Source organism: Anguilla anguilla, chromosome 19 (genome assembly GCF_013347855.1).
Source record: "Anguilla anguilla isolate fAngAng1 chromosome 19, fAngAng1.pri, whole genome shotgun sequence".
Lineage (NCBI taxonomy): Eukaryota > Metazoa > Chordata > Actinopteri > Anguilliformes > Anguillidae > Anguilla > Anguilla anguilla.
The window spans coordinates 369452-389830 of NC_049219.1; the positions used below are offsets into that span (position 1 = coordinate 369452).

General features: G+C 41.8%; 1 protein-coding gene across 1 annotated transcript in view; it reads right to left on the reverse strand.

The window, feature by feature from the left end:
- Nucleotides 1–9554: 9554 nt before the first annotated feature.
- The window catches only part of LOC118219191 (NLR family CARD domain-containing protein 3-like), a 97870-nt gene continuing 87045 nt past the window's right edge, over nt 9555–20379 (reverse strand). The window contains exons 14-18 of the mRNA XM_035402185.1: nt 13563–13667; nt 10782–10973; nt 10371–10512; nt 10053–10175; nt 9555–9577 (exon numbers count right to left, since the gene is read on the reverse strand). Of these exons, the coding sequence (XP_035258076.1) occupies nt 9555–9577; nt 10053–10175; nt 10371–10512; nt 10782–10973; nt 13563–13667 (585 nt within the window). The remainder of the gene's footprint in view (nt 9578–10052; nt 10176–10370; nt 10513–10781; nt 10974–13562; nt 13668–20379) is intronic.

The following is a 20379-nucleotide window of genomic DNA, read 5'->3' on the forward strand; positions in this document are numbered from 1 at the left end:
GCTCTACAGTTAAGGTATAACTGATGGATTATATTAGTTAATATAATATTACACACACACACAATTATGGATTAAAAATGGATTATGAATTATATTAGCTAATAGCTGCTTCACATTTGGTGCACTTTATGAAAAATCGAGACTGTACAAGTTTGAATTGAAGTAGTTTGATGGACATTTTATGTAGCTATTTTGTGTAGGTATCTTGAAATTGCATTTGTGTACCTGCATTGAATAGAAATTTACCAGTGACAGTGTAACAATGCATAATTACAACATTAACTATCATGTAATAATCGTGTAATAATGCAACTTAATGCAACGTAAAGTGTTGCTGGAGGCTCAAATTATAGTAAAGTGATTATTATTAACATTAGCAATGAAATAGTAACAAAACATGTTTGAGAGAGAAAGGGAGAGAGAGTTGATTTAACTTTTAAACTTTGATTAAGTGTTATCATTGTATAGCCTACTATTAATAGACTACTAAGAATATTTAATGGCGTATGGGTCATTTCTCTCTCTCTCTCTAGTATGGAAGCTATCTAAGTTCAGCTAGCCTGCACATTTTAAACATCTTGTTTTTTTTACAGTTTTATAACTTAACAAATAGCTAAAAGAAAAATACTATTGCTGCTACTAATAATACTTCATAGGATCATTATTGTTATTGCTGAAGGAATCACATTTAATCAACATTTGTGGGCCATAGTGATATGTGCCATTCAGGGTAACAAAATATTGTCAGCAGTATAACACCAGTATTTTATATTAAAATACAATAACTTTGTTTTGTTGACTCAGAGAGACAAAAACAAATCTCAAAGGATGAAAGTGAAAGATATTTTCATAGATTTTTCCATTTTTTTCAGTGTAAGGCAGGTTTTTGTAAAAAATCTTCAACAAATTTTGAGTTGTACCTGAGACACATCAAATATTTGGTATTCAAAATAAAATAATGTCATTTTTTCTGGATAGTTATATTTTTGCCAGGGACTACCGGTGGCGCTATGGAGAGATAGGACACGCGTTTAAGTAGCTCTGCATTTTTCGGAACAAATTACGCTAACAACAGAACAAAACCGCTTATCACTACACCATCACACGTGGAAAGACCGAAATATCAATAACACAAACGTTAACAGAAAACAGTCCACAATGCCACCCTAACCAAAACCGAAAAAAGATGGTGAGGAAGGCCACACAGAAGCCCTGGACTCGCCCAAGAGACATTCCCGCAAAGAGAATGCAAACCAAATGCAGGTTCTACAGGCCATTAAAACCCTTTGCCTAGAACTTTCTGCAGTGAAGCAGGAACTATGCGCCAAAATAGACTCTCGCATTGGAGAGGTAACCGCGACCCTGAGGGGGGAAATTCTACGATTGGAAACCGATATCAAACGTAAGCTGGAAACCATTCAGGCAACCTCACTCGCCCACAGCAAGACCATCCAAGAGCTAGAGTTAGCGGCTACAGCTAGCTCCGATGCTACGGATGAGTTGAAAGTCGAAGTGGAGCGCATCTCTGGCTTGGTGTCATAATTATCAGAAAAATTTCTAGATCTGGAGGGACGTTCAAAGCGTCAAAACTTGAGAATAGCCGGAGTGAAGGAAGGTGTAGACCACGGTCAAAATGTCTGGGATTTTACAGCACAACTACTCAAAGATACACTCGCACTGGATGAGAAGCCTATGCTTGACCGAACACACAGGGCGCTGAGAACACGACCAGACGACAACGCTCCAACGCGACATCGGATCCTGCGGGTACATCACTGCCACGTCCTGGAGGGAATACTTTGCAAAGTGGCAAATGATAGAAACCTGTCATACCAAGGACAACGGATTCAGATCTTCCAGGATTTCCCCCCAGAAGTTGTTAAATAAAGGGCACTCTTCAGCAAGACAAGAGGAATACTGAGAGACATACCAGGAGTCCAATTTGGACTCTTGTATCCGGCCAAACTCCGCATTACATATGACGGCGCTGACACCCTCTTCAATGACCCCAAAGCAGCATTACAGTATGCCCAGAGCATCGCTGGAGCCGCCAGGGGATAAGTATTAAAATGACTAGGTCATGGACTGTTTTTGGATTCACTGTCTTGTATACGGTAAAAACACTACTGACTGAAAGATAATTGTTACGAGATCTATGCCCATCAATTACGCATTCAGCTACTTATTTTGATGCTTTGTTATAGCTTATATTGAGTTGCTTTATACACTTTAATATTCAAGGTGTTCCTCCTAATTCTTTCTTGTTGAAATGTAAATAGAATGGGTTTTGACTATTATCCCACAAGTTTATAGACAAGTAAGTTTATAGAACTTTAATTAGAGTGGTAAGCTGAACCTCTAGAATGTATTAGAAGTTAATTGTACGGAAGGTTGCTTTAAGACTACCGCTGTTTTGAGCCTTTGCGGTCTGAGGTGCTTTCTTTTTTCTTTTTTCACCCTTTTAAAAAAAGAATCTGTTTACCCTTGTACTGATTTTCCAATCTGCACTAATGTTCTTAACCTTCATACTTTCCTTGGGGATCTGTGGGGGGGGGGGGGGGGGGTCTTTACCCTGACTACACTTGAAAATATACTTGAATTGCTTAAGATGGACCATTTCATTCAGCAGATAATACAGAATACTAAGTAGGTTATGCAAGATGATGTAGCACGCAGAACGGGGGGACATGGACTCACCTTTTGTAGTTGGAATATCAGGGGCGCAAATGAACCAATAAAAAGGGGCAAAAAACTAGCTCACTTAAAATCCCTTAACACGGACATAATATTCTTACATGAGACTCATCTGAAGAATGACTCACACATTAGGCTGAGGGGGAGGTGGATTGGACAGCTATTCCACTCAAATTTTCCTTCCAAAGCCAGGGGTACTGCAATTCTAATTCGCAAAGGTATTACGTTCAAACACAAGACCACAATAGCTGATAAGAAGGGTAGGTACATCATAGTCACTGGAGAACTGTACGCAACCTCGCTGACTTTGGTGAACCTATACGGTGCAAATTTCGATAACCCCCAATTTTTCAATAAAGTATTTGATTTAATCCTAGATATATCCCAGTCCAATTTGATAATTGAGGGTAATTTAAATTGTGTGCTAGACCAATACTTAGATCTTTTTCTCAAAGAATAAATACATCCAAATCCAGTGAATTTCTGAACACCTTTATAAACAACACAAATATACATGATGTATGGAGGATTGCCAACCCATCAGGAGAGCGTACTCTTTCTACTCAGGCGTCCATAAAGTTTACAGAAGAACGGATTATTTTCTGGTAGACTCTAAACTCATGCCATACACTTATAACCCAAAATATCACAATATCATTATTTCAAACCACAGTCCTCTTACGTTCTCTGTGAAATTGAAGGGAATTGAGAAAAATCAATCAAGCTGGAAATTTAATCCGCAAAATGCTCACAGAAGCTAAATTCTGTGAATACCTGAAATCCTAGATAGAATTCTTCTTTGAGACGAATGACACTCCTGGGGTTTCTCCATCACTGCCCTGGGAAACCGTTAAAGCTTTCCTCAGAGGCTGCATCATTTAATACCAAGCAACTCAGAATAAGAAAAGAAAGGCAGAACAAACAGAGCTATAAAAACAAATAGAACAGTTAGACATAGAAAACGCTGCCTACCCATCCATAGAAAAACATAACAAAATATCTGTACTCAAATACAAATTAAACCAGATACTCTCAACAAGAATCAGTAGAGCATTTCAATTCACAAAACAAAAACAATTTGAATTTGGCGATAAACCCCATAAACTTTTAGTAAGACAACTTCGTAAATTAGAAAACGACTGTATGATACGTAAAATCAGATCGGAAAAAGGAGAATTGCTCTCATTGCCCAAATGATTAATGAAAGATTTCAACAGTTTTACCAAACCCTCTACTCATCTCAAACAACAGCCGACCCAGTGACAATGCAGACCTTTCTGGATAAGTGCAATCTTCCAACCCTCAGCGAGACGGAATGCAAGGAGTTAGGTTCAGAGATAAAAGTTCAAAAGGACATCTCAGAGACTATTAAATCACTAAAAAGCGGAAAAACACCTGGCCCAGATGGGCTCAGCAATGAATTTTACAAAAAAATGTAACAATATAATTTCCCCACGATTACAATGCATGTATACCCAGGCATACAAAAGAGCAGACTTTACCATAGACTCTGGACGAGTCAATTATCACACTAATTCCTAAAAAAGATAAGAACCCCGAAGACACCGGATCTTACAGAGCAATTGTGCTCTTAAATACTGATCAGAAAATCCTAGCCAAGACTCTGGCCCGTAGACTCAGCCTGGTTGTTGGCAAACTTATCCATCCAGATCAAACTGGGTTTATGCCTAAACGACACTCATTCTTTAATCTGAGGCGCCTGTTTAATATAATTTACTCATGCAAAACACCAAACAAAGCCCTTACAATCTTCGCACTGGACGCGGAAAAAGCATTCGACCAAGTTGAATGGTCCTATCTCTTCACAGTGCTGGAGAAATTCCAATTAGGTGAAAATTTCATTTCAGGATAAAACTCCCATATACAAATCCGAATGCCAGAATACTAACCAATCAAACATTATCATGAAAGTTTTACTTATTTAGAGGCAATAGACAAGGATGTGCTCTCTCCCCCATGCTATTTGCATTAGCCATAGAACCACTTGCCGAGAGCATCAGGTCTCATCCACATGGCTACAATATTAGACATACTACAAATAAAATTTCCCTTTATGCAGACGACGTACTATCATACATTACTAACCCCCAAAATAGTATCCCAAATTTACTATCCACAATAGACCAATTTGGTACCTTCTCTGGCTACAGAATAAATTGGAACAAAACTGAACTTATGCCAATAAACATATAGGATGTCACCTCTCTTCAACAGCTCCCAAAATTTCAATCCAACATTCAGTTTTGGAAAACGTTGCCCATTTCCCTCCTTGGCAGACTAAATGCTATAAAAATGGTCTTTCTCCCGCAGCTATTATATTTATTTCAGACAGTACCAATATATCTTCCCAAATCATTTTTTAAGAAACTTGATTCCATTGTCACCAATTTTATTTGGGACTACAAAAGCCACAGAATAAATACACGACATCTGTTCAAATTCAAAGAGAGTGGAGGACTAGCCCTACCCAATTTCCTGTTTTATTACTGGGCAACGAATATTAAGACCATAATCTTCTGGTTAGATGACTCACACCAACAGGCCAATTGGCTAAAAATGGAGAAAGAGTTTTCTCCATTGTTCGCCTTTCTCCATAGGCACAATTATCATGTCTCCAATACCATTGAGTAAGTCAACATATGACCATAATCCTATAATACACGGTACCATGCATATTTGGAAGCAGCTGAAGTTCAGTCTCAAATTGAGAGACATGTCTTTCCTTCTGCCAATTGCAAACAACCCCTCCTTCAAACCCTCTACTTTAGATGGTGCCTTCACCCAATGGAAGAACCAAGGAATTAACACTGTGGGTGATCTATATTTGAAGGGGACTTTTTCCTCCTTCCAAGAGCTGCGGGAGAAATACAACCTGAATACTGATAATTATTTCAGATATCTTCAAGTTAGGGACTATGTGAAAACATACATGCAGGACTACAATAATGCAAGCCCAGATAAACTTGACAAATGTTTGAATAGGAAGGCAGATACAGAGAAGTTGATATCCTCCGTCTACAATACCCTACAAAACATTAACGCCCCTTCATCTGAGGTTTACAAGCGTGCATGGGAGGATGATTTGGGTCAACAAATCTCAGATGATTTATGGGATGAAAGCCTACAATATATTCATACTTGCTCTATAAATGCCAGACATTGCCTGATATAGTTTAAAGTGCTGCACAGGTTATACTATTCAAAATCTAAACTGCATAAAATATTTCCCAATGTTTCCCCTCTCTGCAACAAATGTCAGCTTCAAGAAGCCACTTTAACACACAGCTTTGTACTTTGCCCCAAAATAGAAAGCCTTTGGACCAAAGTATTCAGCATCTTCTCCACTATACTGAAAATCTCACTGGAGCCAGATTCAAAACTGATTATATTGGGAAAATCGGAGGCACTTAGAAAATTGACTGTATCTCAACAACACCTTGTCTCCTACGGGCTAATAGCAGCAAAAAAAAACTTATACTTAAATTCTGGAAAAAAGATGAAGTTCCTCCAGTGAAGCTGTGGATCACAGAACTAACCGACACATTACATATAGAGAAAATTAGATTTATCTTGAAAGATAAACTGAAACATTTTTTAAAAAATATAGTCACCATTTATTTCCTATCTGGAACAACATACAAATTGAACACAAACTCAAAAGTTACAAGTAGTGCTGGGTGGGTGGACGGATGGTTTGATGGGTACATCTCCCCTTTTCCCTGTCTCTTTCTCTTCCTTTTCTCTCTCTCCCTTTTATTTTATGCTATATTTGTGAAATAATATCAAAATTGAAGCAGTTCTCTATTCTGTATGACGGTCAAGATTTTTGCACAAAACGCTTCCAATAAAAATAGCCTATTTGAGACAAAGATCCTAAAAATTCCTTACAACAAACCATTAAACTCATCAAAACATTCTCAAAAATATCTGACTACTCGATAAATTGGACAAAATCTATAATTTTACCCTTAGATGGAGATGATTGGAACGCTGCAACTCAGGAATCGACCCTCTCTACTGGAAATATCAGGTATTTAGGCATCAACATTTCCCCTAAGCTGTCTGAGTTATTCCATCTCAACTTTAACCCATTAATAAAAACAATAGAAGATGATCTACAACGATGGATGAACCTACCACTTTCCTTAATTGGAAGAATAGCAACCGTCAAAATGTCAATTTAACCAAAAATCAACTGTTTACCATTACCAAACCACCACCAACTGGTTCAACTCCCTAGATTCAATAATAACCAAATTCTACTCGAAAAATAAAAAAGCCAAAATCAAATTAAGTACTCTTCAAAAAAATTTAAATTAAGAAGGACTCGATGCACCAAATTTTCATAATTACTACTTGGCCAACCAATTGCTATACATCTATAAATGGACTCACCCCACCCAACAAAACAACTCATGTATTGATATCGAACAAGAAGCATGCAGGGAAATCTCACCATCTGACCTACCATTCCTCAATATAAACATAAAACACCACACCTGCTTTAAGAACACTGTAATGTCTACAACTCTGAAAGCTTGGTGGAAAATCAACAAAATCACAAACTCCACTTTGACACCCTGCAAATACACCCCAATCTGGCATAACCCTGACTTCCAGCTCAACAAAACTCCACTGAATTTCACCACATGGAAACAAGAAGGTATTACACATCTCCACCACATTTTTCAAGAGAACACTTTAATTACTTTTAAAGATCTAATCCAGAGATATGGCGTTGGGAGAGACCAATACCTTCAATATCTTCAGCTAAAATCTGTCCTGAAGTCAATATAACGCTGAATGACTTGCAGCCACCATTATTAATAACAGAAATCGACAAAATAACATCTCTGAAGAAAATTCTTTCTAAACTATACAAACTACTAACACATATGGACTCTACAATACACCTCCCCATTACAGGATGGGAAGTAGATTTGCCCATTTCTCCCAGCGCCGACTTCTGGCAACAAATATGCACCAACACATTCACAATGACTGACAACACTAACTTACAATTAATTCAGTTCAAGGTAATCCACAGAGCACATATCACTCAACACAGGATGTATAAAATGGAACTAGCAGACACTGGCAGATGCTCACACTGCACTCTAAACACCCCAGACAATTATTTCCACCCTACTTGGCTATGCCCACCCATCCAACACTTTTGGCACATAGTCACTGAAACATTATCCCGTTTCTTGGGTTGCAGTATCCCACTATCTCCCTCCCTCTGCCTACTTGGAGACATATCCGCGATCAATTCAACAACCAAGAACACCAGGCCCATACTCGTTGCCCTAACTGTCGCCAAGAAAACTATCCTAGTACATTGGAAAACAAGAAATACCGTAAATACTGTGCAATGGTTGAACCTTCTCACAGAATACATATCATTAGAAAAAACATCAGCTTCTAGCCACAATCAAATCTCACAATTCAGAGAAAACTGGGAACCATTCATTAATAATCTAAATTTATAATCCAACCAAAATGAACCAGTTAGCCAACCCACCCCCCTTCTTTCTCTCTCTCTCTCTCTCTCTCTCTCATACACATTACACACTTACACACAGTCTAACTTGATGCATACATACTCACCTTTCATGTTCATTACAGTTTCACCTTCTCTTTTTTTACTTTATTTTTCCCTGGCCCAATATACCCAGATAAGCTCACAACAAATTCCCACTTTCTCTTGTCATGCCATCCGAGTTCTTCCTACATATTCAGTCCTACATATGACACACACACATACATACACACAAATCTGCATACACCACACACTCCACAATCCCTCCATACAACTTTACCTCTCAGTTCCATCCCATTTATCTACTTTTCTTTAAATGATCTTTTTTTCTCGCTCTCAATCCTTGTTGTTGTTTTTTCTTTTTTAAAGTAGAAATGCTGTTATTATTATTATTCTATTTTTTGTTTGCTTGTTTTTTTTTCATTTTTTAAAAAGATGATTTTTGCTTCTCTTGAGTGATTTGCCTTTCAATGGATGCTTCCTCATTTGCTTTTGTTATATTTTCCTTATAAAAATTGTTTAGGTAAAAAAAAAAATTAAAAAAAAGCCAACACTGAATCTATAATTTTACACAACATAGGTCTCTTAAAAATATGAAACATCAGTGTCCCTGTTCTTGCTGAAAGCATGCAACCATTTATGATGTCTACAACAATGACAATTTGATGATACTCGTAGAGCAACACTAATACAGACAAAGCCAACCTTCATGCTGATGCCTGTGACGCGCTGACCAGAGAAAGCTACTGTAACCCATCTAGTGACAAGTTATTACAAGGCTAGCTCTCAGAACTCTCAGAACGTTACAGCTTCATGTACTTGCTGTGCTTATTCTGTTATCGGCCTTTGTGAACAGCCCAAACGGTGGATTCTGGTTCAAGTGAGGAAGTGCCCATCAGACCAAAACTCAGTCATTTCCAGAACTACATAAGTGTACTTATGCCTTAGTAATTGTAGAAGATAGGGCTGTAAACTAAATTTTTTTACAAATAATTCAGACAATTCAGACAGTTTTCATGTCTATATGAGCGCACATAGTGAATCACTGCCCATTCTTTCACTGCTCTGCCCCAGTTCCTGTAGATTCAGTGGCAAACCTGCAGTGATTAATGCACTTCAGACTGTGTTATGCGGTGTACAGCTGCTTGGAGGCTTAAGGTAGTGAAGGGAAGTGTATGTTTCTGTATTTCTGTATGCACTCCTGGCCACTTCAGCTTAGGCCAGTCTCCACATTCCCAGTTACCGTGGCAATGAGGGAGAGGAGCGATGGAGAGCTATGGGGAGGATGGAATGCAGCTCAGGGCTGTCCCGAGTGCACTCCTGAGAGGACCCGAAACGCTCTGGCACCCACCATGTTGATATACTGCCCCCGTCCCAGGCACTATAGTGTGCTGTTGTGTTGTGTGCTGAGATGCCTAATTACTGATGTGACATGCATGTGTGACCACAGACAGAGCCTTCATGCCTGTGAGATGTGACCATATGCGGTGTGATGCTTATAAACTACTATTGAGACTGAGATAACTTAGTGAGTCTTTGGAGAATGCCCCTGCATGCTGTGTAGTGGGTATTTCCCTGGTGCATATTGTACTAAATTCTGTTACAGTGGGAAAATGTCGTCTGACCTGATGATTTCCTGTCTGCCTCATGTACCTGCTTTGAGTGGTTCCTATCAATTCAGAGATTATATTATCTGTATGGTAGTTAGCATTTCTTATAGATGTGTCACGGGTTGCAGTGTGGTGGACCCAAATTCAGACTTGGACAATTGCGTACCTTTGAAGGTATTGTGTACCGAATAGGACAGGAGGATAATACGTGACCGGCTGTGCCACAGTAGATGCGAAGTCCCGTCCTGATTCGCCGCATACGCTCCGTTTGCGTGAGGTGGGCTCTTCCGAGCTGCACTGGCTCTTCGCTGGGCGTGCGGGGCGCGGTCGAACTCGGGGGTACACTGATGCCAGGACCGGGACTGGGACTGAATTTCGCTGAAGGGCTCGCTGAGGGTTGGCGTCTGGCCACTGAAGGGCTCGCTGAGGGTTGGCGTCTGGCCGTCTGGCCGCTGAAGGGCTCGCTGAGGGTTGGCGTCTGGCCGTCTCTCTGCGGCGCTCACGGAGGCGGTTGTCCAGCTTGATGGCCAGCAGCGCGATCAGGGCGCCGAGGTTGTCGGGATCGTCTCCTGCAGCCAGTTCATCCTTCAAAGCCTCGGACAAACCCGTCTCTGAAGACCCCCTGGAGCGCAGTGTCGTTCCATCCTGATTCCGCAGCGATAGTCCGGAACTCAGCTGAAAATGCCGCCGCGCTGCGCGTGCCCTGGCGCATCAACAGCAGGCGTCGATTATAGTCTCTCCCGCAAACGGGGCGATCAAAGACTTCTCGCATTTCTGCAACGAAACTGGAGCAGGTGAAGTTTGTAGGAGGTTGGCTCTCCCAAACTGCTGTGGCCCAGTCTAATGCAGATCCTTTCAGCAGCCCCACGATGCAAGAAATCTTTTTCCCATCGTTGTTGTAAGTGGTGGGTTGCTGGTTGAAGGTCGAGCGAACGCTGCATTAGAAACGTCTTGCACTTCCCCAAGTCTCCAGCGTAGCGCTCCGGAGCAGGAATGTGCGGCTCCCTGGGCAGGAGGGCTGCGTGGGTGTAGAGCTGGACCGGGTCGGGAGGAGCCCTCGGGGCTTCGGGAGCGGGAGCCGGGAGGCGGGTGGTCAGCTGCTGCATCTGACCAGCGAGCGCTGTCAGCGAATACCGGATCTTACGGAGGGCTTGCTCGTGCCGTCCCACGAGTGCTGCCTTGGCTGGCGAGGGTGTTGCACAGGTGCTCTGGGTCCGCTGGGTCCATACTGGCCAGATTGTTCTGTCACGGGTCGGGGTGTGGTGGACCCAAATGCAGACTTGTACAACTGAGTGTCGAAACTCCCGAAGGAGATGTTTAATTCAAAGGCACACAATACAGCAGGCAGTCTCGTAGTCAGTTCGTGCAAAGATCAAAAACCAGAAAAATCCACCGGGGCAAAAATCGAAGTCGTTAAACAGGCGGAGGTCAGAACAGGAATCAGCAAAACAAAGTCAGCAGGCAAAAAATCGGTGGTCGGGTAAACAGGCAAGATCAAAACACGAGTCAGACTAACGAGAGGTAAACACTGGAAAGGCACTGTAAACAGGAGGCACAATCTGGCACGGAAGAACAGGGAAACAGAGAATATATAACAAAAAAACCAGGTGAGTGAAATGAGAGATAATTGAACGGAGCGTGAACATGCAAACAGGGAACAGGTGAATGAAATGAGTGATTAGCCAGTGTGTGAGAATGCGGCCAGAACAGGTGAGAGTGATCAGCTGAGGGGAGAGAGAGAGAAAGAGAAAACCACGCCCATACTACAAAACCGAAACAAAGATTGTGCAGGAGAAAAGCAGATAGTCTAAAAAGTGAAGTGACGACAGAAACATAACAAGATGCTGGCAAGGTGTAATTTTATTGAAATTAGGCTTGGGGCTGCTGGATGGCTCATTTAGTTAAGGCCCCACGCTGAGGTGCATGGATGAGCCTCATGGCCTCGGGTCGAATCCGGACCGTGCCAGTGCCGACTGTGGCCGGTAGCTCCACAGGGCGACGCACGATTGGTGCCTGTGTTGCCCTGGGTACGGGAGGGTTCAGTCAGACAGGGATCTGCGTTTCATCGCTCTCTAGCGATCCCCCTTGGGCGCTCATATGACTGCATGTCAGAGCTGCTTATGAAAGGTCTTACTCCGACATGAAAAACAGCTTTTGTGTTCTATTCCATTACAAAATATACATGCGCACAAGCTGAAATGTGGTAAATGTTTATTTTTCTCATCCAAGCAGTGTAAAATAATCCATTAATGTGTAGGCTTGTTATTATACCAAAGCTGATCTTTTTTTTTTAAAGGAAAGCCTTAAGATTAAACATAAGGTCATGTCATGGCTGTGGCTCTATCACATGGGTGTTTGATGTAATTACAACAGGGAAAAGGTTACTCAGACAAGCTCGCTCCTGTTAACCCTCCTGTTCTGTTCATTTTTTAGGTACAGCAAAAATGTTCCCGGGTCAATCCCCATACAGGGGGGGGGGGGTTGCAAATACATGAAATGAACCATTTTCATTTAGAATGTTGATTACACTAATTAAGGCCAGTAGAAGAAGTTTCATACTGAAAAAATAATTTTAAGTATTTTTCCTAGATTTTCAAACTTTAAAAAGGGTCAATTTGACCCGCAACATAACAGGAGGGTTAAGATAATATACTCCATACTGGTGTGTGCCATTAGAAAACTTCAGAGAATTCCTCTGCAGGCTGTGTAGTGTGTGTCTCGCTGGTGCCCCTTATATTAAAGCCTGTTAAAGAAAACCTGTCTACCTCATGTACAGTGCCATGAAAAATATTTTCACCCTTCCTGATTTCCTATATTAGGGCCTAGTTTCAGATCGTTACAAAAAATGTTATATTAGGCAGAGAGAACGGGAGTAAGCAGTCAACGTTTTAGAAACTCCCAACTTCTGCCTTGAGTCTCACCCTCTGGAGTTCAGTCCCTTGTAGTAGCGTCACAAGACCACCGGATGGCGGAAAGCATCCATTTTGTGTTTCCAGTATTCCAATACAGCCCACACATCTGATAGCAGAAGTAAATACTCTGATATTTTCGACTATTTCAAGCTCCTGCCACGGCACATAATGGTTTTATTAAATTCCATTTAGCATGAGGATGGGGGTGTAATTTCAAAGAAACACTGCACTGGTTGATGCACTGAAGATGCTCATTTTATTGTACACACAGAGCACGTACACAGACACAGACAAACACATATACACCATGTTCACATGATCATATAGATAGATGGTTTGATACTGTGGTCTGTGTCTTTGGAGGCCCTACTAAACTGAAGGCTTTTCTTTCTGGGGAGGCTACGCTCCTTCGGTGTGTGTAGCAGGATGCTGGCCATGTTCTACCAGATCATTGTGGCCGGTGTCCTGTTCTACACCTGTGTGTGCTGGGCTGGGAGCCTCTACTCCAGGGACACAAAGAGGCTCAAACTGATCCAGAAGGCCAGCTGCCACCCTCTGCTGTTGTTCTGGGTGCAGTGGGTGTTTGCCGACTCTCCCCCCCCACTCTGAGCCAGCCCCCCTTCTCTGCTTCCTCGGCCAGCCCTCTAGCTGCCCTCCTCAGCCTTGCCGCTGCCATGCCCGTGTTCTCCAGAAGGTAGAGCACTGACTGGCGGGTGAACCCCCAGCGTCCCACCTCCACTGGATATACTGTCGCTCTCTAACCGACCTCCTTACACTCCTTACACTCTCACACTCCGCTGCCAGGTCGGAGTACTTCAGGCGTTTCCGCTCATAGGCTGCTTCTGCCCCCTCCCCCCATGGGAGAGTGAGTTCCATAAGGAGCACCACCTTCACCCGAGAGGACCACGTCTCCATATAAGGAGCACCACCTTTGCCCGAGAGGACCACGTCTCCATATAAGGAGCACCACCTTCGCCCGAGAGGACCACGTCTCCATATAAGGAGCACCACCTTCCCCCGAGTGGACCACGTCTCCATATAAGGAGCACTGTTCTGTGTCCCTGTGCTGGAGCCGTCTCACAGCCTGAGAGACCTGCTCAGTGTCCCTGTGCCGGAGGCCTCCTCTGTGTCCCTGTGCTGGAGGCCTGCTCTGTGTCCCTGTGCTGGAGGCCTCCTCTGTGTCCCTGTGCTGGAGCCGTCTCACAGTCTGACAGATCGTGCCGGAGGCCTCGTTTGGGTGCAGCACAGAGCGGACGGTCTCATCTGCACCAAACCATTAGCGCAGGTTCTGAGGAGAAGGCAGGGTGTCATAATTGGCCCTGATCAGGAAGCTAAGCCTGGCTTGTGGTATCTTCCACAAGTCTGACCCACTGAGCAATCGGTCCTCCACACTTTCCCACGCTGTCCATCCTCCCAGACCACCTTAGCGAACTGCTATAACCTGCTACCTCTCCTGCGCCATCCATGGTGGGATGACCCAGAGTCTTCTGTGTCCCTCTGTTTTCCTGCTGGGGGGGGGGGTTGTGTCCCTCTATTTCCCTGCTGGGGGGTTTGTGTCCCTCTGCTTCCCTGCTGGGGGGGGTTGTGTCCCTCTGTTTCCCTGCTGGGGGGGTTGTGCCCCTCTGTTTCCCTGCTGGGGGATTGTGCCCCTCTGTTTCCCTGCTGGGGGGGGTTGTGTCCCTCTGTTTCCCTGCTGGGGGGGTTGTACCCCTCTGCTTCTCTGCTGGGGGGAAGCAGTCAGGTAGAAGCAAACTGCAAACATAGAATGCATATCAGGCCACTGCTATATGTACCACAATTAAACCATCAGTGAAAGCCCAGGATATACTGGTATATTTATAAATCAATGACAAAGTATGTTCTACAGCATATCCAGCAATTTACCCACCCAGATATCATTTCTGATTAACAATGTTGTACATTTTCAGCTCTCATAAAATGCCAGTAGTACAGATTCTGATGTAGTCAGCTGAAAGGAACTTCTTAGTTTACAAAGGAGATGGTACAGTAGAATGGGCACATCCAATTTGTTCAGGAGCAGGGCATAAACAATATGTAGAGTTAAAAAAATGTCTGATGTTTGAACAGACTAGGCAGAATTTGTGTCATTTCAAACAGATTGGAATATGGGTTTAACATCAGCATGCCTTTGGAGCTGAGTGAGTATGTTTAACATGGTCGGTGAAAATAGCGGTGATGTGTGTTATTCAACCAATCATTTAAACAGAAACATTTACACTCTAGACATTTGACATGTAAACAGTAAAAATAACACATACAAATGCAACATTACACACTTGCACCAGCAGGCCTTATCTGATAGAAGAAAAATAATCACATTATCAGAACAGTCAGAACAGTCATTGCCACAGGAATACCTAACACAAACGCAATTTTCCCCCATGTGGAATAAGCCGGCATTTTGTAAAAACAGAGTTGCGCGGTCTCTAATAAAAATGATTAGCATGGCTTACAGGCTCGTCACGGAACAGAAATAATATAAAATGACACCGACACAACAATCCTGTAATGTAATTACAGTATCACATTTTGCAGTAAATTATTGACTTATCAATGTTCAGTCCAAAAGCTCTTATTAGATGCCACTGTTGACATTTTTAAGTTTGGCCTTTACAATCCTTCCAGCTTCTCCCATTGTTATGCCTGGATTTATGACATGGTCAATCACTGTGGCTCTAAATTCATTCAATACAGCAGCATTTCTTCTACCTGCTTGACCAAAACCTCAGCCACAGCCTCAGCCACGACCGGTCCATCAGTACCAACTGCATTGGGCCGCTCCATGTTGTCAGACACTGCTGAATGTAGTGCTGTAAAACAGCCTTTTATGTTGGGATTATCAATCGTGCTGCAATGCGACTCACCTGGGCAATGTTGCTGGAAGTGATGAGACAGAATTGCAAACATCTTGATTTCATTTCACAATCTGCATGTCTAGCAATAAGCATTGGAACATTGTACTAATACGAGACGACTGTATTGTGAAAACTGAGTGTGATTTAGAGTTGTGCACTTTGTGGGTAGGTACTGCAATTAATGTCTTAGGGTAAGAATTTTGCCAGTCAGTTTGGCAAATTGAGTTTTCCACATTAAGCCAAAGCAATAATAACATACTGTAATGCATTTGTAATGTGCGACTGCAGATATCAGAAATACATCTGAAAAAATGTGAAAAACTGTAGGGTCTCAGGAACATCTCAGAGACTGGATGTCATGCAAACCACACTTCTGCCCTGATTTTGGCTTAGTGGTCTAATCCATTCAACTGATGTGCAGCAGATCCAGGTCAAACCTTCAGGAAAACCATTTATTTGAGAGGTAACATAAACATACCAGCTCAATAGACAAGCAGTGCCTTTTCAAAATGTATTGAGTTGTGGTTACACTACAGCAACAGAAGCAAGCATTCATCAGACACTACACAACTTCTCTTATAATGGATTTTATTTCCACTACTGTACATGAATGTCATTGCTTCTACTGCAGATTTTAGCTCCATGCTGTTCTACTCAAATTGAGCCCAAACATAATCCCATACAGAATATGAAATAAGTACTACTGTGTCACAGGAGTTCAATACATCACACAATAATAAATCACAACAGCAAAACATTTGATATTTTAATAATTCAGGTTTATTCATTGCATATTATTGCCTGAAAATACAGAAAATTAAAGCAAAAAAAAAAAAAAAACATAATTGTTTACAGTAATGAAAGGAAATTCGTACACTGCAGTGATCATTCTGCATTCTCCCTATCAGCTGCATTTGCCAACAGAAATTTGCACATTGGAACTCTTGTGAAAATGAATGAAAGCAACTGTAAAAACTAGTAAAATGCACATTTAAGTGGAGGAGTTTGCCACTGAATTCTTTTTAAAAAGATGCAGATACAGGAGATAGAATTATTACTTCAAATTGGGATGGCAGGTATGCCATCCCGCCAAGTTACGCCTTGGCGGGGGCATGCCCCCATACCTATACAGCACCGAGAGTTTGGCACTTTTCAGGGTTCCCCACAGAAATAACCACAACAGCCACAGACACTCAGCCCTTAAAAACATTAAATTCTGTACATTCTGACCCCATTTCAACAGACAGAATTCATAAACAACTTCACATGTCCACACAATAAAGCCCCAAACTAAGGGGATTTTGCGTTTTCTCCTTCTTCTTCTTCTTCTTCTTCTTCTTCTTCTTCTTCTTCTTCTTCTTCTCATTCTTATTTTTCCTGCCGCCTATCCCACTAACAACATGTCTCCCCATTGGACATTTCACTAACACCAGCCAAATCTGCCCTACACGACCCAATCAAAAACGCGCATACACACGCAAAATACCCATACATTTGTATTCTGAAACATTTCCCGTTTAAACAGCTAGTCCACCTGTGGCCTAGTGGGTAAGGTTACAGTCTTGGGAACATGGGGTCGGAGGTTCAAGCCCAGCTTAGAACACATTTCTTTAACCTGCTTCAACCCTCACTAATAATTGTCTACTAGCCTACTTATCAATTATTGCTTTTGCACCATATTTTCCCGCCGTTCACCGTTCAGTTATTAACCGGCTACAATATTGCTAAGCCACATGGATTCAACGGGAGCTCTTCTGTGCTTACTGGCCTGTGTTCTTTAAAACCACCGGCAGGTTTGCTAATGATATTTCACGCATTGCATAGCTATGGCATTAGCTAACGAAGTCACGGCAAATGTATTCCTTTCATTAAAAAGTTACACCAGTTCACCACTGTGCCATTTCTATTAACTATATTTCTTCACTTGGCTACCGTACAAAACTTTCATATAAGCAAACGCCACGCTTCTATTTCTACATTCATGTTACCTCGCTCTGTTCTCTATCTATAGCCACATACGCTACAAACAATTACTACTTGTGTACATTCTGCAACTCCGCAATTTGAACAGCTAATCCATCCGTGGCCTAGTGGGTAAGGTTACAGGCTTGATAACACTGGGTCGTATGTTCAAGCCCAGCTTGAAACACGTTTCTTTAACCTGCTTCGATCCTCACTAATAATTGTCTACTACTTCTTAATTATTGCTTTTGCACCATTTCTACCCGCCGTTGACCGTTCAGTTATTAACCGGCTACAATATTGCTAAGATATATGCATTATGACTTACCGTCTGTACGTTGGGTTATTGACCGGCTACAATATTGCTAAGCCACATGGATTCAACGGCAGCTCTTCTGTGCTTACTGGCCTGTGTTCTTTAAAACCACCGGCAGGTTTGCTAATGATATTTCACGCATTGCATAGCTATGGCATTAGCTAACGAAGTCACACACTGGTAAACCTCACTCACTCACGGCCACCCATATGCATTTCATGACGCAAATGTATTACTTTTATTTAAAAGTTACACCAGTTCACCACTGTGCCATTTCTACTAACTATATTTCTTCACTTGGCTACCGTACAAAACCTTAATATCAGCAAACGCCACGTTTCTACATTCCTGTTACCTCGCCCTGTTCTCTATCTACCCACATACGCTACAAACAATTAGTACTTATGTACATTCCGCAACTCCGCAGGTTGAACAGCTAATCCGTCTGTGGCCTAGTGGGTAAGGTTACAGGCTTGGGAACACTGGGTCGTATGTTCAAGCCCAGCTTGGAACCCGTTTCTTTAATTTGCTTCGACCCTCACTAATAATTGTCTACTACTTCTTAATTATTGCTTTTGCACCATATCTACCCGCCGTTCACCGTTCAGTTATTAACCGGCTACAATATTGCTAAGATATATGCATTATGACTTACCGTCTGTACGTTCAGTTATTGACCGGCTACAATATTGCTAAGCCATATGGATTCAACTGAAGCTCTTCTGTGCTTACTGGCTTGTGTTCTTCTTTAAAACTACCGGCAGGTTCGCTAATGATATTTCACGCATTGCATAGCTATGGCATTAGCTAACGAAGTCACAGACTGGTAAACCTCACTCACTCACGGCCACCCATATGCATTTCATGACGCAAATGTATTCCTTTTATTTAAAAGTTACACCGGTTCACCACTGTGCCATTTCTACTAACTATATTTCTTCACTTGGCTACTGTACAAAACCTTAATATCAGCAAACGCCACGTTTCTACATCCATGTTATCTCGCCCTGTTCTCTATCTAGCCACATAGGCTACACACAATTACTACGTATGTACGTTCTGCAACTCCGCATTAAAACATTACATTTAAAATCATGATTCACTCATAAGTATAACTACTAGCACTGAACATGAGAAAAACACATTCGTGCAATAGATTACATTACAGGTAAATAATGTGTGCAATGTTATTTGACCCTCCACTTCAACAACCAATGTTCAATACCGACTGTTATATATACCATTTGATAAGGAATATAAGCTCGCTCATGGTCACTCCATTTACTTCGCACTATACTCCGTGATCATGTCAACCTTCACCTACATGCCCATTCTGCTAAAAACATATTGTTTCAACTACGGAATTTCGTAATTTCATTTTAATTTCTCCCACACTGTTGTTATTATCTCATATGCAAAGCCTGCTGGGACATATGCGTCTGCTCCTATTCTCCACTATCATGTTTTCCGGTTCTAGTTTAGCAAAACGGCGAAGAGGATTCCTACCTGCAGATTAGCCTATCAAAATGCCTTATAAACCTTACAAACACTAAAAGTTCATCTCCACGAAATAACAGACAATGGAGCAGGACAGAAGGATAAACCTTACAAACACTAATAGTGCATCTCCACGAAATAACAGACAACGGAGCAGGACAGAAGGCTACACAAGTTGCGACCTAGGGAGTTATAATTCTACGGGCGTGTTGATTATTTTGTCAGTCAAGGCTCGTTGGATGGACGTCAAATCCGTGAGTACATATCATATTCCATCTGCGTTTCTGATGCGTTTACGCTTACGCCATTGCATCCTTTCTCACAGACACTGTTTTACATATATAGCAAACCGAAACTGCTGAACGGTACACGCTCATCAGACTGTACAGATTCACACAACGATAGCCATAATCCACAACCGTTTCTTGCAGGGTCGCATTTCTCACTCTCATAATAAAACGCTTTGCAAAAAGAACTGATATCTCATAAAAAACACGTTTTCAACGTACAAAAATGCCAAGTTACTAAAAAGTATTGATATCAAAATGACGCCAAGTTACGATACTACAAACAATATAGGCTATCTTGCCTCACCGAAATGACATAAGATGTATCTCAAAGCAATGCTACCCAATATTTCCTCAGTTCTTTCAAGTCACTTGGCCCTGTGTTTTCTAATCTTACCATTTCACAATATCATGCAAACTTTCTGTCAGATCAAAGAGACAAATATTTCGAATTGCCTCATGGAACACATTGAACATTGTACATTGAAATTAATGTATAAATTCATTAATGTACAGAACTGCTGCTGAGCAACGACAGGAAGCACATTTCTCCAGAAAACATGTTTATACTTGCTTCTGAACTGAATTTGAGTACATGTGCAAGTTGTTGTATATTTGCTACGTACAATAAATACTGCATGTAAAACACATATTGTACATAC